This window comes from Arachis hypogaea, chromosome 9 (genome assembly GCF_003086295.3).
Source record: "Arachis hypogaea cultivar Tifrunner chromosome 9, arahy.Tifrunner.gnm2.J5K5, whole genome shotgun sequence".
Classification (NCBI taxonomy): domain Eukaryota; kingdom Viridiplantae; phylum Streptophyta; class Magnoliopsida; order Fabales; family Fabaceae; genus Arachis; species Arachis hypogaea.
The window spans coordinates 2,280,428-2,303,434 of NC_092044.1; the positions used below are offsets into that span (position 1 = coordinate 2,280,428).

Sequence of the window (23,007 nt, forward strand, 5' to 3'; positions counted from 1 at the left end):
AATGTCGACAAAGGAATGATTGGCCAAAATGGAAAGAAGCCATGAAGGCTGAGTTAGACTCACTTGCAAAACGTGAAGTCTTTGAACCTGTAATCTGTACACCAGAAGATGTAAAATTTGTTGGATACAGATGGGTATTTGTGAGAAAACAAAATGAGAAAAATGAAGTTGTGCGCTACAAAGCCCGACTTGTAGCACAAGGATTTTCACAAAGGCTCGGTATAGATTATGAAGAAACGTATTCCCCTGTAGTGGATGCGATAACATTGCGTTATTTGGCCAGTTTATCTGCATATCATAAACTGCATATGCATTTAATGGATGTGGTAACAACCTATTTATACGGCTCATTAGATCGGGATATCTATATGAAAGTCCTTGAAGGACTAAAGATATGTAAACCATCCAATGAATATTCGCAAGGGTTATACTCAGTTAAATTGCAAAGATCTTTATATGGTTTGAAACAATCTGGACGAATGTGGTATAATTGTCTTACTGAGTATTTGGCCAAAAATAGATTCAAGAATGATGATATTTGCCCCTGTGTTTTCATAAAGAAAACTGCATCTGGATTCATTATTATTGCTGTGTACGTTGATAATTTAAATATCATTGGGACTCCTGAAGAGATTCCAACAATTATAAAAACTCTAAAAGAAGAGTTTGAGAAGAAAAGATCTTGAAAAGATTTTATATGGATAAGTCACATCCCTTGAGTACCCCAATGATTGTAAGATCTTTGGATGTGAAAAATGATCAATTCCGTTCTAAAGAAGAAAATGAATATATCTTTGGTTCAGAAGTACCATATCTTAGTGCCATTGGAGCACTAATGTATCTTGATAATAATACACGACCCGATATATCATTTGTTGTGAATTTACTAGCAAGATATAGTTCTTCTCCAACCAGAAGACATTGGAGTGGAATCAAACAAATCTTTCGATATCTTCATGGAACAGTTGATATGGGATTGTTTTATCCCTATGGATCCAAGTCACAACTAGTTGGCTATGCAGATGCCAGATACTTGTCTGATCCACATAAAGGGAGATCTCAAACAGGAAACCTGTTCACATATGGTGGTACAGCTATATCTTGAAGGTCCACGAAACAGACGATTGCTACAACATCTTCTAATCATGCCGAAATACTTGCGATTCATGAAGCAAGTCGTGAGTGTTTTTGGCTCAGGAGTTTGATCCAATATATTCTGTCATCATGTGGACTGATTGATCATAAGATAGCTTCAACTGTCCTATTTGAAGATAATACAGCATGCATTGCTTAATTTAAAGGCGGATCTCCCAAATTCTTTTTCACTCATGATCTTCAAAATCAAGGGACAATTGATGTCCAACAGATCCGTTCAAGTGACAATCTGGCAGATTTATTCACAAAGTCACTCCCAAAATCCTCTTTTGAAAGATTGGTACATGAGATTTGGATGCGCCAATTTCGAGACATCAACTGATGTCGACAAGAGGGGGAGACTGTACTCTTTTTTCCTTGGTCAAGTTTTTTTCCCATTGGGTTTTTCTTAACAAGGTTTTTAATGGGGCAGTCTCCATCACAAAGGATATTGTACTCTTTTTCCTTCACTAAAGTTTTTTTCCCATTGGGTTTTCTTTAGTAAGGTTTTAACGAGGCAATAATCCTTAATAGTCATCCAAGGGAGAGTGTTGCGATAAGGATGAAATGGATGACCATGAGCGGATCATCTTTTCCATGCTGAATGGCTACATTATCAAAGTTCTTACATTTAATGATACTGAAAAATAGTAGCCTCCTTGCATGTATAAATAGACAACCTCAGTGCATGATATGGACACGGCAATAAAAACATTCTTCACTCTCTCTTTCTTATACTATTCTCCCTCTCATATTCTTTACTACAATATTAATATATTAATCATATTGTTATAGTAATTATAGTAAATAGTAATCCTAGAGTTATCTAATTATATTTTATATATTATATTGTTACTTTTTTCTTATTTATTTAGTTATTTTATAACAGTAATAATGACCCCCTATTATTTTTTATTACGGATCCATAATTAATATTAATTTACGACACTAAATTACTTTTATTTTCACACCATGTGCATCAATAGTATTAATATTACTGTCGTCTCTGTACTTTTTTTTTCACGCTTCTCAATTTTTGTCTCTCGCTCTTGGATACATGGTACTATATCCATTTGAATACAGCATTTCTATATATATAGAAATAAGATCCACTTCTACACCAGAAACGCCACCTTAAAATTAATAATTAAAATTACTGAAATATTGATAATTTTAGAATACTTAAATTTTTTCTAAAATAAAAAAAAAACTCCATGTATGTGCAAACATTTCTTCTTTATGATGCTGTTGGTGAGTAAGCAACAATTCCTGCTACATTATTTAATTCTTTTCAATTGAAGTTCTATTATTTGCAATTTGTACTAATGTGTTTATTATGATTTGAGTATCTCCTTTTTTAAGAGTCAAATGTGTGTGATACCGCCATTCATTATTCTAAAAAAAATACTGTATACTACTATTTAGTGTATTTTTCTAACTTTTAAACTGATAAATCAACTTAAATATTTTAATTTTTTTAAGTCAAATATTTTAATTATTTTTTTAAAATATAAATCTTTTAAAGTGAAATCCAATATTAGACAACAAAATGGAAAATTATATATTTTACTGCTAGATTGATAAAATAAAAATGAATTTCACTTCTAATTTTTTTTTACCAAAAGATAAAAGTCTTTTGAAATCCTCAATTTTAAAGAATCGTTTTTCTTAATTTTTAACGTTATTAAAAATCTAAAAGGCTAAAAATTAAAACCCTATAAAAATATGCAAACAAATAACAAAAATACACATTATATAAAAAAATATCTTACTAAAACTTTGATTTGTTGACGACTGCTCTCAAAATTTTTTAATAAGTAAAAAATAAATTTTTTTTATTTAAATTAATAAAATATAATATTTATTGAATTGTGTAAACGTCAAATATTTGTCTATATATATTATGTGACACATTTTGGGTATTATGTCTCAAAAGCACTCTAAAATCATAAAACGTATTTTGAATATGTAGCCATCAAGATATAACATATGCATTACAATTAGTTATTACACTTAGGATACCTTACTAATGATATTGAGTCTTAGTATTTAAGATATTTCGTTTTAGTTGATATGTTAGAATATTTTGATTTAATTAGTTAAAAAATATATTAAAATAATGACATATTAGATTAACTTATTTTGATTAATCAGTTTTTTATGTTAGGATAATTGAATTTAAGTAGTTAGAGTATGCTGTTAAATCTAGGGTTGTATTGCTATTTTTTTTTATGGTTTTTGAGGTTGTGTTGGTGCATTTTCTAATAAGGGTTGAGTATCCACACCAATATCCGTGAATTTAAAAGAGTATATTTAGAACAAAGCTTTGAATATGAACTTCTGACTATAGAATTTAGGGTTTAAGTTTATTTCTTTTCGAATTTTTTGATATTTTTCTAAAATTTGTAGGCATTTGTTTTCTTTGAATTTGTATATATTTCATCTTTATATATATATATATATATATATATATATATATATATATATATATATATATATATATATATATATATAAAGCTAAAACAAAATGTGTGTATGTTGCGAACAAAAAAGTATTAAGTTCAATTTTGTTTTTGGGGGTTGAGGGTAATATTATGGTTTAATTACTCTGTAGGTCTTTATAATTTTACCGAATTTTCAATTAGGTCTTTATATTTTTTTTTTTCAATTGGGTCCCTATACATTATTTTTTGTTTCAATTTAGTCCCTGTTAACGTTAAACATAAAAAAAATGTTAGTAAATTATGAAATTACTTGTATATCCTTAGGGACTCAATTGAAAAGAAAAAAAAGTATAGGGACCTAATTGAAAATTTGGTGAAACTATAAATAATCATTGAAAGATATTTATATAATTTCTTTTATTTTGTCACTATTATTTTTTTTTGCTTATTTATATACCAATTGTATTAAAAATCCCTTTTATCTGTTTGCAGCTTCTTTTTATATCATACTGCAGTAGCAGCCAAAATCTTGATCTCACTATAGAACATAGCGGCATGGCCTTATTAGCCATATTAGGAATTTACAGGATCACTTCTCAAATTTCAACACAGTTCAATAACTACAACATTTAATCAATGGATCGGTTTTCACTCAGAATGGCTCAAATTTTTGTTAAACAAATAGATATAACATACTCAATCAACTAAAAAAGAAAAAATTATCACTATATATTTAAATGATGAGTAGAATCTACTACACTATAACAAATTTAAACAACAATGATTCAAAATGGCAGACATGATTTACTTATACAATTCGAACAATTTCAAAATAGAACACTTATACTGATTATTTAGGTAGAATATTTAAAATTGATACTTCATTGACCAAAGGATCCTTGTCAAAAGCATTTGATGTTGGCTCTTTGATCTTTCTTCCAACTGAAAATGCAGGATGATTAGGAATAGGGAAGTGTCATTGTCTCACTTGCTAGCATAACAACCACTGTGAACATTGTTAGCCGATCTATTGCATCTTCTTGTACACACAATAAACCAATATGTAACCTTAGATTTTCAAAGCCAACTAAGCTCTCAATCCACATCTATAATCTAATTATATTACAAACTCTACAAGAACATAAAATTTCCCTTCTTTTCTTCCTAAATCCATCTGAACTATGAAGCATTCATCTTTCATAAAATTTTCCTTCTTTTTCTCCTAAATCCATTGACTCCCAAGGACATCCTCATGCTTATAAGGCTTCTCCATCCCACCTACCAACCTCCCCGGGTTCCCAACCGCGGTAGTACGTGGTGGCAATCACTGCAGTCTCTCCAACCACCAAATTTGGACACAAGCAGAAAACTGGAATATAAATATATATACCAAATTTAAACAATTGGTGATAAAAATGAAAAACTCTGAAATTAAAGTAAAAATGAAGAACAAATTCACAATTTGAGAAATAAACAGAAGTTGCAAACAATTAAGCAAAACTGAAACTAAACTACAAATTCACACAACTTAAGAATTCACAGTTTGAGAGGCAAGAGCTGAAAACAACTAAAAAAAAACTGAAAAAAAAAACACAATACGAATAGAACACCCCTAAAATATTCAGCTTCCTTTTATTTCCAATCTCAGCCAATCAATTCTCCCTCAAATTCAACTCTCTTCATCACAAGTTCAACTCTCTTCATCACATTCTTTTTTACATTTTTCTTGGAGTAAACAAATTTGCCAAAGTTTATTTTGTCACAACAAGCTCATGAATAAGATGGATGTTATAGAAACTAGTGGTTCAAAAGGTTCAATACGTTCAATAATGGTAAGATTAAAATGTTCATATGCAGAAAAAGTTCAAAACTATATATGCATGCAAAATTGACATATAAACTCATTTTGCACAACCTCACAAATTGTCCCCTTTCAAAAACCAAGAGATTAAAATGGGACGCCAAGATGAAGAAATAAGGTTGGAATATCATCATATCTAGAATATCATTAACTATGTTGATCAATTAACTGGTTACACAAAAGATAAGAAAATATAACAAACACCACAAGTAAACAACAATTACAGCTAATTCTTAAATACTTGATATTAGTCCTTTGAAGATCTCACCTGTTCTTTGACCCATCAGCCAAATAAGCTCCATAACTCCCCACTGAACATGAGATTAGAATAGGGTGTTTCTTGAAGATTCTACCATCAGCATCGATACCCGAAGAGCAAAGCAGCAAGGTGAGGTGCGGCCAGGCAAGCCGTGGTGCGGCAACGCGATGCGCGGCGTGGCGATCCACGGCGAGGGAACGCGACGGAAGCGACACACCACTTGCGCGAAGCAGAGCAGAGCAGACGCACGACTAGTCCAGAGCAGTGCAGTGTAGACCAAGGACGACGGATGACGACGACGATGACAGACGCTCACGCCGCCAAGGACGACGACGACAATGACGCAGATGGACGATGACACCAACGAACGGAGGAGAAACGCCACTGACTTCAGAGAACAAGCGCTAGCTAGGGTTCTCACTTTTGGGACAAAATGCTAAGGGTTAATTTTGGTATTTTAAAAATATGGGGTAGATTTAATTAGTAATTCTAATCTAATTAGGAGAATATTCGATTTTTGAACAGAATATTCTGTTATCTCAAACGATTTTGTCACGGCAGGGACTAAATTGAAAAAAAAATTAACGTCTAAGGACTCAATTGAAAAGAAAAAAATATAAGGACCTAATTGAAAATTCAGTGAAATTATAGGGACTTGCAGAGTAATAGACGTCCAAACTATCTTTGGTATTAGTTCTCTTTTTTTTTCAAATGTAGTAATTTATTTATTAAAAATGAGTAATAGATGTCCAAGTTATAGGACATAGTGAAATAAACTGGGGGAGGAGATTTTCTCCCAGTAACACTAAAGGCCTTCGAAACAACTATATAAAATAAAAAAGAATAATAGAAAGAGATAAGAGGAATAGGAAATGAAAGGTAACGTAAGAACAGGTCTTCAATTAGAAATGGTGGGCATCGTTGAGCGCCTTCTCCAATGAGTTTTTCCGAGGCAACAACCACTTCAATTGAAGAGCTTGTTTGATTTTTAAAAATGGCTTTGTTTTTGGTCTTTCATACATTCTAACACTAATAAGCTAGCAGGTCTATTTTCCTCTCTCCACCATGACCACCACGTAAGGATGCCGATGAAGCTTTCCACCATACTCGAATGCTTGAGAATTGGTGAGTAAAAATTGAAGCTCCAAAGTTGCTTTGTTGCCAATATTTCTTCGATTCAAGACATTGAGTGATACCATGATTGATTGTTTCTTCCACAGATTGGCATCTCTGCAGATTAGATGTGTTGTGGAGATCCTTCGATGTAGTTGTGAAATAATATAGAGTCGTTCATGCAAGTACTTCCAAATAAAAATCTGGACCTTGTGAAAAATTTTTTGTTTTCAAGTATCCCTCCACACTAAATTATTCTAGTTCTAGTTTAGGTTCACATCCGGATAGAAATGGTAAAATTGATATGCAATATTATAGTAACCAGAAGAAACATCATATGATTTTGACTTGTTTAAAGTCTATTCTAAGACATCTTCACCCTCACCTGGTTTGATTGTTTCAATTTGGTTTATAAATATTTTTAAAATGTGTCCTTAAGACACAAATTAACTAAATTATTTTTTAATTTAATGTGTTTGATTCATTCAATTGTATTAATTATAACTAATCAATTATGTAACTTTATTTGATTAGGATAAATATTTTATCCTTTAATATTTTATTTGATTCATTAAATTACATTAATTATAACTTCAAATATTTAATTTAATTAGGTAAATATTAAATTATTTTAAATTTTGTTTGATTCATCAAACCAAACTAATTATAACTAATTTATTATTTAATATGATCGAGATAAATATTAAATTATTTAATAAATAATATATAAAGCAATAAGAGAAATGAACTCAATTAATACAAATTATTATCTTATTATTTTATATATCCATTTTTTTCTCTATTTTGTACTTCAGATAAAATATTTGTAGTTTTTTATTTTTATTTTTTATTTTAATTTTACTAATATTTTTCTATGATTTTATTTGATATTAATTTTTTTATTTATTTTGATTAATAATTCTTAAGGGTATTATTATTTTATTTAAAGATAATTCAAATTTTTTGTAATATTTTTATAAAAGTTGATTAATAGGTTCTTTTTTAAAATATTTTTTTTGAAATTTTTTTATAAGATCGTATTTTGATTTTTCTCTTTCATCATTTGTATTAATTAATTATATTAATCTTCTATTGCAATACATTTTTTATCTATTCCACACATGATCTTTTCTATATTCTTTTACTTTTTTTAATTGCTCTTTTTACTTTATTTTTAGTTGTTTATTTTACTTTTACTTCTCATATATAGATTTATTATAATTCATCACAAGTTCTTTTTGAATTTAAGTGATTTTTTAGGTTATATTTTATCATTGATACTTTTATTTTGTTTAGTGTATTTTTTAGTCTGTGTTTAATATAATAATCTGTAAATATCTATTCTATTATGTAAAAATTAAATTTCTGCACTTAATGATAAAACTATCGTAACATGTTTCTGATGGTGTTTTTCGATTTATTTTTTTTAACTCATTAAATTCATTTTATTATAATAAATTAATTATATCAACTTATTGATTTAGTTAATTTTTTAAATATCATACAATTTATTATAATTTCTATCAATCAATTAATTGTAATTCAAATTGAATGATTATTTTATTACGAAATTATTATTTTTTAATCTATTTATGGACAATACATATATTAATTATAATCATAAATTAAGCTATTTTACATTAAATGACTTATATAATAGTAATCTCATTTATTATCATAACTGTTGAATTAAATAAGTCATTATTACTTTTGATTTAGAATTAAATGAAAATAAATCCAGAGATACTATTTTATTTGGTCTTTTGGGTTTAATGGGTGTGACACTCAAATATAAATAGTGACTTCGGATTTTGGTCTCCAATACATGAAAGCCATCTCCGTAACTCTTTTTCCATAAAAGGAATTTCGATTCAACTCTATCAGAGATACAGAAGGTTTTCAAAGAACAAAGGAATGGTCTGAATTTGTACGAATTCTAAATGTTCGAACTTACGACGTTGTTTCAGTTCGTTGTCGTTATGAGAATGACTCTAATCTATACGTGTCTAAGGATTAGAATAGATTAAATATTATTTAAGTAATTTATTTCTAATATTGGTATTTGATTAAATTAGTTTTAGAGAATTTAAATTTTTGACTCAATTTATATATTACGACTATTCTTTTTTAATATATTATTTTTATATTTTTAATATAAAATTTCTTTTTTTTTTTTTTTTGAGTTTATTTTCTTTGTCATTTTATATTTCAGATTAGTAATGTAATTATTAAGAAAAATGTATTAAAAAAAATATTAAAACATCACTATTTAAAAAAAAGAAAGATACGTGAAAAAAGAAAAACAAAAAATTAAAACATCACTATTAAAAAAAACTGTTAATATGCGTATGAATGGAGTCGGAATTGAGGAATATATATAGATATAAAAAATAAAAAATTATTGCACGATTGTAGAATAAAAAATAATCATATATTTAAGACGAAATAATTATAACAAAAAAATAATTAATATATGTGAATTAGATGTTTTTAATAACGGTAACATAGAATTTAACAAAATATAATTCACATATTTTTTTATTGATGCATATGTATAGAATTATTTATGTATATGTATATATATTAAAAAAAACTACCGTAATATATATATATATATATATATATATATATATATATATATATAGAATTATTTAACAAAATTAATATATAAGATTATAGAAAGTCTCATCCAAATTTGACAAGAACAAGACGACTTACTTAGAAATAGTTCTCATGGATGATAAGGTAAGTTGATTATTTTCCATTATTCTTTCAAGTGATGCTATGTCCAATTTATAAATATTTTTAGTTCATATTTTAAGTTTATTTGATGAGTAAACCTTTGCACGCGAACAAATAGGGGTGCACATCACCCGGCCCGGCCCGAAGGTCCGGCCCGGTCCCGAACACTTTAGGGGCTAATTTGGTGTGATTTCATCGGGTTTAGGGCCGGGTAAGGGTCTCAAAAATAGACCCGTTCATTATTTCGGGTCGGGTCCGGGCCATAGTTCGGGTCACTCGAAGTCGGCTCGGTGGCCCGGTCATCATACACAATTAATATTTTGTGTTATTAGTGATGGATCATGACTATTCTTATGTGGAATTTAAGTATTCTAAATCTTAATATTTTATGTTTAGAATGCATAAGACTTTAGACTAATGCATAATATTGTGTTATTTGTATTTATTTAAATATTTGGTATTATTAGACAATATTAGTATTGATTGTGGTTATGCTTTAGTATTGATTGTGGTTATGCTTTAATTTTGAAGAAGGGTTGGTTCTTGTTATAATTTTTTTAAGTGAATTTTACCATGTTAAATAATGGTTGGGGTCTTGGAAATTTGGATATTTTTACATGCTATCTTACAAAAAGGTATCAACGTAACGTATATGTTAACGGCCCGATTTTTATCCGGTATAATTGTGGCCCGAAAGTGTATTGGTTTCATTGGGTTTAGGGCCGGGTTCAGGTCTAATAAATAAACTCGGTGTATATTTCGGGTCGGGTCTGAATCACATCAAACTCGACTTCACCCGGCCCATGTGCACCCCTACGAACAAAGATAGTGCGATTTTATAGATTTATAAGTGCTAATAGCCTTTATATTTAATTTATTTTATAGTGTGATAATAACTAATATATTTATTGGTGGTTTTAACTATTACTATATTATTCATGATCACATTTAGTATATATGTCTGATTTATTGAAAAAGTAGATTATTAAAATCGATTAATAACTATTTTAGAGTTAATCCAATTAACACTAAATTTAAAAAAAATAATACATAACATGTTATTTTTTTATTAATTAAATTATTATAATTTAAATTAATTTTAAAAAAATAATTTCAATATAATTTCAATATTATCACGTGTATAACACGGGTAATTATTTGTGGTACTATATAACAGTGTGCGAAACACATACATATATTAGTCCTGTTTGTAATTTATTATAGGTTATTTAATAAATATTAAGCTTGATTTGTTAACAACTTAAGATTTGATCAAACATAAATTGTTAATGGTCTGATATTTAAAAAAAAATAAACAAATAAAATTAAAGATGTTAAAAAATAAAAAATATATATGTAATTAAAAAAAAAAAGTAGTTTAGCCATCAACGAACACACACCGACTCTCTTCAGCAACTGGAAAAAAGGAGGAGGGAAAAGAAATATGGCAATACTTTCGTTGTTGTCGTCGTTAGAAGCAGATATTTCTGTACCCTCGCTCTTGTCTACCGTGGCCGTCGTCTCGGCCACTGCAACAACCTTGTTCTTAATCTGCAAGTCTCGCCTCATGCGCCTCTACTCCCACGAAAATAACCTCATAAGACTCCATCATGAACAACCTAAAAGCAATTCGACTGGCAAGATTCTATTTGTTTCCAAAATCGGAACCTCAAAAGCCCTAGCTTCGTGCCTCTGCGATTTGTTCAAGTCGATCGACGTCGTTACCGAGCTCGTAGATGCCAGGGATTACGTGCCCGAAGCCCTACCCAAGGAGAACCTTGTCGTCCTCGTTGCTTCAACTTCGGAAGTTTGGAACGAATTTTTCGGACAAGATTTCATCTTAACTGACAACCGTTGTCGCGGAGCACGGATGTTCGCCGGTTCGATCTACAGGTACGCGAAGGGCTATAAGTTTGGATCGTTAGTTGTGAATGCTAACGGTTTCAGTGCGTTTGTCACCGGCAAAGGGGCTTCTGAAGATGACACGAATTTGATGGCTAAGGCTGCCAATCAAATTAGGGATTTGGGGGACACTATTGAATTGAACGCGGATTTTGAGAGCTGGTGGGGAAGTGTTGTTGGGGTTTTGCAAGGTGCTGTTTCGGGAGGTGCTGCTGATGCCATGTGCGGGGAATCTGATCCCGAGGTCTCTGCATCCTCTTATCCTTATAAACTTAACTGGATAAGTATGACGTTTCAATTTATCATCAACACACTGCAAAGCTTTCTATTTAATAAACTTATGGTGATTTGATTCTGTCGTAGATAATATGATTGTTTCCCTAATTCCAGGATGTTGGTTCTTCTGATCCAAAGCTATCCATGACGCAGAGCTTATACCTGTTTGTGGAAAATACAGATCTTGAAAGAGAGCAAGTTGGGATATCAAGCATCAGGCACAGGATGTTAATTATAACTGAGGCCAACTTTATTAAGAATGGCACTGTTGATCTTGAAGATGGAGGTCATGTAACTGCCAAATGGCCTCTTAGAGATGGTCTATTGGTCGATCGTCCATTACCAAATGGTCAAGGATTTTGTTCTGTCGGTCACAGCTTCTTCTTTGCTGGTGGTATCCTGTTTCTTACTGACCCAAAATTGTGTTTGAATTTGGATGATCGTTACCCCTCAAGGATGTGGTGCCTCAAGTATGAGGGTTCTAATTGGAGTTGGAAGTTTTGTGGAAGCTTGTTCTACCAGCGATTTAGACCCTTAGTAGTCCCCTATGATGGCAAATTGTACATCTTTGGGGATACTGGATTGTACGTCTCTAGGGTTACTAGAGATACAAGTTGCTGGGTTGATATTTACAGCCTAAAATCAGGTCTATGGGAAACAAGGGAAGTGCCCGAAAGTGTTCTGGAATATTGCAGGGACCCTGACTCTTACTTTCTGTGGGAGGACAGCACCAAGCCTCACAAGAAGACCCACATTGTATTGTATGCTTCTGGTGGTGATCATGAACATCAAGGGCTCATGTCATATGACGTCAAGGCTAACAATTGGGAATACCTTAATTGGAATTTTCCCCCACCTCTTAGATCATGTCCAAGGAAACTTGTTCGTTTGGGATGCAGTCATTATCTTCTGATTGTTGACTGCGCTCCAATGTGGCATATTTATGATTTATCTAAGATGAATGTTGTGGCAAAGGTGGCGGTGCATGGTTTGAACAAGACCGCAGAAATAATGAATATTTTTTGTTGCCACATAACTAGCGATGAAAGTTTGATTTATATGTTCATGGAACCTGGAAATGCTTTCGAGGGAGAGCCATTTACTAACTATGATTACTATGGTTCTGGGGTTGTTTCTTATGCCAGAGTCAAGCTCGAACTCAAAACTTTCTCTGCCAAGATTGAATCCAAGGGTAATCTTAACGTTGGTGATTATGTAAAACTTTATATGTGAGTATGTCCCGCATTCTCTCTCTCTTTAAACTTCTTGACCATATTCATTGAGCTTTGATATTTACTGCTTTATCTCTGTGGACACTGGACAGGTTTGCTGTTGGAGATGAAGACCAATAATTGTAAGAAATTCTTTGTTTAAGACGTTGAAATTAAAGAAGAATATTTGCACAGTATCGTAAAATTGTAGCACCATGCATAATATACACAAGTTGTATTTGCTACTACATATGTTCTGGTAATTGATTAGTTATGTTGATGCTTAGAACTGCCTATGGGACATTGAGAAAAAATATATGAAAGATTAGATATAATATATTTGAATAATTCTCTTTCAAAGCATATGTAGTGAAATTCTATCGGAAGAATAATAAAATCATTATTGTTGCAAATGAGATTTTAGTTATTCTCATTAGTGCCCATTTGACGTGCGTATTGAACATGAAATTGGCTTTCGAAATTGGAATTGTGCTTCTTATTATTCTAATGATTATATATCATGAAATTATTCCTCACAAAAAATTAAGTTAATAGAAAAAAATATATGAATAATTATATTTTTAAAATATTCTTTTAAATAAGTTTTTTTATTTACTTAAATTTTTGTTTAATTTGTCTTATGAAATTTTTTTTTAGTTATAGAAATTTTGATATTATATCATGAAATTAAATTTTTTTTTAAATTAAGTTAATAAAAAGAGATACACAAATAATGAATATATCTCTAATATAATATTATGTTTAGAGTAGCATGTAAAATTGGAATTATAATTTTACATACTAGTTTCATGGAATTGAAAAATAACTAAACAGATTTATTTACTATAATCCAAATTATTTTTCTTTGATATGAATTTAATTAATGCTTTGATAATCTAATAGTTAAAAAACTACACTATCTTTCAATCAAATTCACTGGCTTCTTTAAATGATACCGTAGGGAAAAATAACATGGCTTTACATTTTAATTTCTATAAAGCAGATAAACTAATTTCATATATTTATTAATAAAATTATTTCCCATACTCACATGTATATTGCTAACCTTCATGTAGAAGTTATTAGCTTTATTTGAAGAAAAACATAGATTCAGGATTCAGCGGTAATTTATGCGGTGCACTTCGCACAATTTGTTGTTGGGAGTTAAAGGTATTTTTTAATAACTAAAATTTTACATATATAATCGATTGAATCATATTATTTTTGTCATAATTAAATCGGACAAACTTATTTGACTAAAAAATTAATAAATTAAATTTTAAATTGATCTAAATTAATATTTTTTTATATAAAATAATTATAATATTCTATTATAAAAAAATGACCAAAATACTCATATTATATATATTAAAAATTCTAAATCTTAATTATATGATAGAACTAAAAAAAAGAAAAATTAAAATTTAAAATTTTTAAAATTAATATATATATATATAATAAAAATATTTTATTATTTTCTATAATAAGAATATTGTAACTATTGCAAAATCCAACGATAACTTTCCCAAAGAGAGATGACAATAAATTTATCAACAATATTAAATATATTTTCTGTAGTGCTACTTTCAGAGTTTTTAAGCCACCCTCGTTATTACAAAATTATTCTAATAATATGTAGTGGTATATGCAAATTCTACAAACTAATAATTAGAGGGACAATTGAAGGTGCATACACAAAGGGAATTATTATAGCAATCTCCATAGGCCTTGAAATCATGTTTGTCTATGCATTCCTGATTGCATTCATAGTTATGGGAGTTGCTTTTGCAGTCTACTTGCTTATCGGAAATTGCGTGACACTTGGCTCCAATTACCACTTCACTTGTCAACATAACTACACAACATTAAAACAAATCTAATAGTAATTAAGGAATATACCTTTGCCAGAAATTTGCATGCATAAATTAAAACCTATACTTACTACATATACTCAAAAGTAAATTATTATGATGTTTTAAAAACCTATATAACAAAACACACCTCATCAACTGAAGTGTTTTTATAATGTCAACAAAAAATAAAATAAATATTTAAATTAATTTTTAAAGAATTTGAAATTGAATATTTTAATTTCAACAACTTTTTATTAATCTAAAAATTTTCAAGAATTACTTTTAGTATGATAGATTGGTCTCTTTATCATTTTCAATAAGATTTTTAAGTTAGTTTTTTTTTTTATATGAAACTGTATCTAGGTTTAAAAGAAAATTTGAATGTTGTTGAGATTATTATGTAAAATTAGAATGAAAAAAAAAAAACTCTACCAAATTTGACGAGTTGACTTCATCACATATCGGTAACCTATTTTTAAAAAGCTTATTGATGTATTCAGGGCAAATCTCGAACACTTTTTAAAAAGGGACTAACATGAAAAATATAACTAAATAAAAAACAAAAAATAAAATTAAGAAGGGACCAAATTATAGAATTAGAGGACTTTATAAGTAAAATTTATTTATTTGGGAGGGGTCATTGTCCCCTTCATGTATACTAAACTTCGCTCCTAATTGTAGCTAATTAAATTATGTTTTTTTTATTTTTAATGTTATTCAGCTTTCTATATTTGATCTAGCAAAACATTATATTTCACTGTAGAACATGTAGCATGAATAATGGTGAAAACTTAAGTGCAGTGCACGTAAAATTGATAGTTGAGAATCGTTAAATGAATTGACTGATTTGACTAAATTTTCATCTAACAACTCTTAATTATTAACTTCACGTAAAGTTGACTGCATCTGAATTTCTACTATACACTCCGAAAAGGACGGTCCAAATTAAATGAGATGAGATATGAAGAAATGGAAAACCTGAAACCGAGATGACAAAGAAGAAAATGCTTGCCCAAGTTATCTTAGCCATCTTTTTTAACAAGTTAATTCGATGCGATTAACTATTAATTGTGATAATGTCTCTGTTGTGTATGTAATTTCAAGAAGTTAATTAAAGGGTATATATAAGTGGACATTCATTTTACAATGTCTAAACATTTTCAACTTCATTGATTTTTATTTATTTTATATATTAGCGATGACCCATATACTATATCATACACACAAGCACGCAAACTTTTAATTTGTATCTTATGAGATTAAGAGGAACAAAGTTTAGATTAGTTCTACAATCATCCTAAAAACAAAAAAACACTAAAAATAATATTACAAGAAAATATTTTCTTAAATGAAATAAATAATCATGATCACTTAAAAGACTCGCACTACACTTCAGATGTTATAAGTATTTAAAAATTTAAATTAATAACAAGAAGAGGTACGTCAGTTATTATATGATTATATTCTATTATCTCCTCTTGTCTATATATAATATCTCTAATATGTTTATTAAGTGTAAAATTTGTTTTTGATGATAAATATATTTATATTTTCTTATTAGTATTTTAACAACTAAATAGACTAATCTATTTATGTGCATGTGTGTCTATATTTAATTATTTATGCGTACATTTGTGTTTGTATTTTTATTATTTTGAGGTAATAAACAAACATAATGACAAACATAAAATTCTGATATTATATCATATAAAATCATTCATTTCAAAAGTTTAAACTAATAGAAAGAGATAATATTAATGGTTATATCTCTATCAGTCTTAAATAAATATATCTAACTATGATTTTGTACATAGATTAAGAAAATAACTTAAAACATCTTGCTTTTGTTATGAAATTACTTTTTTAAAAATTTAAGTTGATAAGAAAAAATACATGAATAATGGATGTATCTCTAATACACCCTTCATGCATGTAAGATTATTTTTTGAATTTGCGTAAATTTTTTTATACTAACTTTTTTTTATGTTAATTTTTTTTTCTTTAGGGAGATCGATAACAATAATCAAACTCTAAATTTTTCAGTTATACAAATTCTAGTACCATAATATGAAATTATTTTTTTTAAAAGCTTAATTTAATAGAAAGAGACATATAAATGATTATATTTTTAACAATTTTAGACAAATTAAATTAATTATACAATCTTATCTCTAATCATTTTCTTAATATTTACTACTCTCTCACACGCCATTTACTAAAAATAAGATCCTTAAAATTTCTCAAATAAGTACTTTTTGGAATTAAATAAAATGTATGAAACTGACATTCATATAACACTTGATATTTATGAAAGGTTACGAGAGTGTGTATGTGCATGTATATCGTGTATGACTAGTATTTATGAGAAGTTAACGAAGTTATGTTTAATTAAATTAATAAGGATTTAGCTAACTTATATCTTAAAGACACATATTAAAATTATTATTAGTGAAAGTTTTATTTTTTTTTAATAATTAAATATAAAATAAATATATTAAAAACTTAAACGTTGTATATTAAATTTTTTTATTTTGTAATTTTATTAACATGTATTTTTAAGACAGAAATTAACTAAATTCATTTGATAATAACTATAAGTTTAATAAAACCTAGAGTAGTTTTGAAAGGTTATAAATGTATAAATAAGGAATAAGATTGGCATAATTGCTTAGCATTTATGAAAAGTTAATGACTTTAGGCATTGTTATTATTTTTTAGTAAATTATCATTTCTAATTATAAAAGAATGAAGGTCTCTGTTTTGAAAAGTAATAAAGTTACTTTTTTTATTTTTAAATTATGAAAAGTCACGGTATTACTATTTGATACAATATTTAAAACTAATTTATAAATTTTTTAAAAGTTGTTTATCATTTTTTCTTTAAAATAAGCACTTTGTGATTAAAAAATCAAATATAAAATAATTTATTTATAAATTACTTTTAATATAAACTCCTACGGTTTAAGTTAATTTTTCAGAAGATCTTAGTTAAGTTATTTATCGAAATTAACTCTTAAAAATGGATGATTTTAACTTTAAGAGATATAAATAATTTTTTTGGCATCTAGACATAAATAATTTAATCTCCATAAAAAATTAGATTAGTTCGATAAAATTAGCAAAAATAAAATTTTTGTTAAACAATTGTTTTAAATAAATTCAATTTTTACTAAGTGTCAAATTAATTTACATTTTTATAGTTACTTTTTCAGATGGGATATTCAACCTATTCTACAATGTGTTAATTAGATGAAGACTGAAATACATAATTTTTGTTTGGCCATAAACCTAATGTCACATTCTCCAAATCAATGTATGTTAATTTGTAATTTGCTTATCTACATTAATTTACAACATCATTTTTTCTCTCATCTAGTAGTTAATATTCTCTCAGGCAATTTTTTCTATTTTAATTAACATTTATTTTCTGTATGTTTTTCTATTTTCTAATAATATATATCACTAAATAATATGTTTCAGGAAAAAAATAGAAAAAAATATTATTAATAGATCGATAATATCATAGTAACATATTATATTAGTAATCAAGATAATAAGTACTTTGATCTCTTACGTTATCCAATAGAGTTTGGTTCAAGTATGAGAATAGAGTAAATATTATAATATATAAAAAATTATTTTAGAGGAAAAATGAATCCTAATAAAGAGAAATTTCCTTTATATATAACTAGTAGAATATTACAATAAGCATATATTTTATCTACTGTATGATAAAGGATAATAATTATAATGAGTTCTTTTTTCTTTTTTTTTTGTCTTGATAATGGGATGTTTGATATTTTTTTATCTTGAATATTACAATACTTTATAATAATCTTTCTCATGATGATTATGGAAATTCTAATCATGATTAACTAATTAATTAGTATTTAGTAGGACATTTGAAGGTGCATACATAAAGGGAGTTTCGGCATTGTACACATATGCCTGTAAACTTAACCCTTTTTGTTTTTGCATTCCATATTACAATTATCGTTAAAAAAAATTTCGCAATTGATGTTTGACCAAATTGCTTGACATTTTACTCTTCTGTCCACTTTTTTTATACTTTTCACAACTACAAAATATTAAAACAAAACTAAATAATCTACATTTTTTATCTAATGATAGAACATTACATTTTAGTATGTAGAATATACAGAACATTATTTAAATAATATATATATATATATACTCCAAATTATGAGATTATGAAGATCGAAAACCGCCTCAAACCAAAAGTATAAGTAAGAAAAGCCAACGATAATTTAGCCATGTTTTTCAAAAAAGTGCAATGTATGTGAATAATTTCTCTTTTCAATATTTTCTTTTGTGTGTGCAACTCCAAGTAAGTGAGAAATTAAAGGTATATATATTAGGGAAAAAAAATTAGTCCGATAATAAATCATACATATATAGATAATAAACATTCATAGGACAGTTTATTAAAAATGGACAAATTTGTCAATATACATTGGATCGGATTTGGTACCACTTTGTTCTGCTATTTTATCACTTCATTATTTAAGGACTGTTTAATAATAAGTACCATATTTAGATAACTCTTAATTTAAAATTTCTCAATAATTTTATACCTAGCCAAACTGAGATAATAAAGAATATAGAGTTTGAAATTTATGAAAGGTTAAGAAAACATGTATCATTTAGTACTTTTGAAAAGTTAAGGAATTTATTATATATTGCTAGGTTAAATAACTATAACATAATGAATATAATCCCATGATTTCCAATCAGATAAGAATATAATTCCATGATTTATATGAAAGTTTATGTTGAAATGATACGATATTTAGAATTGTACGTTTGGTAATTATGAAAATTTGTAGTATTTTCAATTTTTTTGGACATGGTCTGGGTGGCCAGAGCAAATTAGCTCAACCCAAACTGGACCTGGTTGCCCTAAAGCAAACCGAATTTGCGACCCACGTTCTTTAACCTAGAATCAGATTTGAAATTCGATTTTCTTCTGGAGTTTGAGGCTTAATTCAACTGGTTAAACCTTATACTTTTTAATATGCTGCATTCGGATTCAAATATGAACCTTTTAAGTGTTGTGTGGGTGAATGTGTAATGTGGGTGTGTTGTGATACCTAGGATTGAGAGTTGTCCAATCCTCGATCTTCTTCTCTTGTTCAGTTTTTATACTAGCTATGAAAAAAATAATTTTTAGTGACCAATTTTTTGTTTTTATCATAAATAAAAATAGCTGCTAATATTTATCGATAATTAGATATTATTAATCGTTTTTATACTTTGTTGTTAAAAGGTATTTTAGCGATCATTGTCAGTAAAAATATTTTTAATGACTACAAAAAATATATAATTATCATTATAACATATAATAATAATAACAAATATATTATTGCCACAAAAATATAAATTGAATAAGATATATATAATAATCATTTTGTTATATTGTCATTAAAAATAATTTTAGTTATCCGTCGCAATGGGTACCTTCACTAACTACTAAATCTTTATCCCCCTTCAATAGTAGCCTGGCTTCCCCTGCTTATATGATATATATTACATTCCATTAATTATAATTAATTAATGATCATCATTGACACATTTGTACACACATGAACAAAGGGAATTATAATTGCAACGTCCTAAAATGCTCATGAAACCATATTTCTGATCGCATTCTGCAAGACATTTATCATGGTCAGATGTGCCCTTTTCATTGCAAATAGATGGCAACCAAAATTGTGTTCTACACCATTTGCCTTCAGTAACTTGACTTCTCATAGCTACAACTACAAAAATATTTAACAAAAAAAAAAACTAAATAGTCAAAGGTTTTTCTATAAATATGAATATGCGAATATATACTCTAAAAAGAAAAGAAAATTGAGCGAAAATATGAATAGATGATAAACCTGAAACCAAAATGAGAAGGAAGAAATATTTTCCCAAAGATAACTTAACCATCTTTCTAATAATGAGTGCAATGAAAACAATTCTTATTCAATTGATATCTTTTATTTGCCCGTACACCTCCAATAAATGAAAGGGTATATATAAGTGGAGATTCATTTCAATCGATCTAAATCTAACCCTGTTAAGTTACTTATAATCATTTTTAATTTTTCAAAAGCCTAATGATTGGAAGTCATAATTCATTCTCTTAATTACTATTTTATTACTACAAAAAATCATTTTTAGTGATCATTTATTTTATTTTTAGTGCCAATAAAAATAGTTCCTAATATATATACTAACAATTATACATTAATCATCTTATGTTTTATCGCTAAAAGATTTTAGCGGCAATTATACAATTATCGATTAAAAAAAAATTTAATAGCCGCAAAAAATATATAATTATAATTTCAACATATAATAATAACGACAAATAAACATGGCAGAACCTTCTACTTCCATCCCCCAAGCTTAGTAATGATGGCTCGAATTTTCTCTTAATCACACCATCTCTCCTGAAATCTAAACTTCCTTTTCGACCTTTCTATAATTGGAGAAGTGTCTAACAAGAGCGGAGCATAGTCAGAACCATTTTTCGAGAGCCTTAGGATAGTTGCTGCCGGATAAGCATTCAATCATTCTGTATTCGCCAATTCCCTATCAATTCTCTTCTTTATATGTAAGGCCCACATCGGTTGGGGAGAGGAACGAAACATGCCTTGTAAGGGTGTGAATACCTCTCCCTAGCATTACGCGTTTTGACGAGTGAGTGTGGAGGGTTTCGGCTAGCATCCCTATCGTCAAAGGCAAAATCGTGAGGCCTTGTGTGCCAAAGCGGACAATATCATGCTAGCGGGTGGTCTGGGCTGTTACAGATGGTATCAGAGCCGGAACCCAGATCGATGTGCCAGCGAGGGTGCTGGACTCCCTTAGGGGGGTGGATTGTAAGGCCCACATCGGTTGGAGAAGGGAACGAAGCATGCCTTGTAAGGGTGTGGATACCTCTCCCTAACATGACGCGTTTTGACGAGTGAGTGTGGGGGGCTTCGGCTAGCATCCCTATCGTCAAAGGCAAAATCGTGAGGCCTTGTGTGCCAAAGCGGACAATATCATGCTAGCGGGTGGTCTGGGCTATTACAGATGGTATCAGAGCCGAAACCCGGATCGATGTGCCAACGAGGGCGCTGGACTCCCTTAGGGGTGTGGATTGTAAGGCCCACATCGGTTGGGGAGGGGAATGAAGCATGCCTTGTAAGGGTGTGGATACCTCTCCCTAGCATGACGCGTTTTGACGAGTGAATGTGGGGGGCTTCAGCTAGCATCCCTATCGTCAAAGGCAAAACCGTGAGGCCTTGTGTGCCAAAGCGGACAATATCGTGCTAGCGGGTGGTCTGGGCTGTTAAAGATGGTATCAGAGCCCGAACCCGGATCGATGTGCCAGCGAGGGCGCTGGACTCCCTTAGGGGGGTGGATTGTAAGGCCCACATCGGTTGGGGAGGGGAACGGAGCATGCCTTGTAAGGGTGTGGATACATCTCCCTAGCATGACGCATTTTGACGAGTGAGTGTGGGGGGCTTCGGCTAGCATCCCTATCGTCAAAGGCAAAACCGTGAGGCCTTGTGTGCCAAAACGGATAATATCATGCTAGCGGGTGGTCTGGGCTGTTACATTATAAGTTCAGAACCCCTTCTCCTATTTGTCCATGTAAAAGGCCTCCCCAACATACCCATATGAGCATTCCCATCAATGAAATTAGTAAAAGCTGTAATAGAAGAGGGGGACTTATCATATCCACCCTCCATTTTTTGTTGACTTACTATGGCAATAAGATCCCTTATCACCACCACTTCCTCTGGCATTTGATTTATGACAGCAGAAAGTATATTAAATTGCACCAATCGAGTTTGTTCTAAGCTATTGAGGTGCACTCTGATCAACAACCGTTTTTTGTTTGTTGCCGCGTCAGTAATTTTTGCAACTATGAAGAAATCTTATGCTCGAAACACTTTCATGTCTGTTTCATCTTTCTATGCTAGTGTTAAATCTCCTGCAATGTCATTTGGGTTCACCAAAAGTCACTCATTGAAGTCACATGCACTTAACTTCCTATCCACTTGACGAGATTGGTTCTTAATTTCACAAATAAACGCAATCTCGAGGGAGTGAGATATGCAGATCCCTTTTAAGCTCTACGTTATCAGGAGTCTCTCCAAACTTCCGACAATTCTAGCATAGAATTTTTATATCCTTTGAGGTGTCAATTGAA

The 23,007-nt window shown here is 29.6% G+C and overlaps 1 protein-coding gene and 2 long non-coding RNA genes across 3 annotated transcripts; 1 reads left to right on the top strand and 2 right to left on the bottom strand.

Annotated features, from left to right (window-relative positions):
• The first annotated feature begins 11,121 nt into the window (after positions 1–11,121).
• Positions 11,122–13,355, top strand: LOC112709868 (uncharacterized). The gene is made up of 2 exons (XM_072201847.1): positions 11,122–12,960; positions 13,056–13,355. The coding sequence occupies exons 1-2, from the start codon at positions 11,876–11,878 to the stop codon at positions 13,081–13,083; spliced, it is 1,113 nt and encodes a 370-aa protein (XP_072057948.1). The 5' UTR covers positions 11,122–11,875; the 3' UTR covers positions 13,084–13,355.
• Positions 13,356–14,488: 1,133 nt separating this feature from the next.
• On the bottom strand, positions 14,489–16,140 carry LOC112712843 (uncharacterized). Its single transcript, XR_003157923.3, has 2 exons — positions 15,774–16,140; positions 14,489–14,797 (listed from the first exon to the last, which is right to left on the bottom strand). It is a non-coding gene; the product is annotated as an uncharacterized lncRNA (long non-coding RNA).
• A 4,068-nt stretch (positions 16,141–20,208) lies between these two features.
• LOC112712844 (uncharacterized) lies at positions 20,209–20,848 on the bottom strand. The gene is made up of 2 exons (XR_003157924.2): positions 20,699–20,848; positions 20,209–20,575 (listed from the first exon to the last, which is right to left on the bottom strand). It is a non-coding gene; the product is annotated as an uncharacterized lncRNA (long non-coding RNA).
• Positions 20,849–23,007: the final 2,159 nt, after the last annotated feature.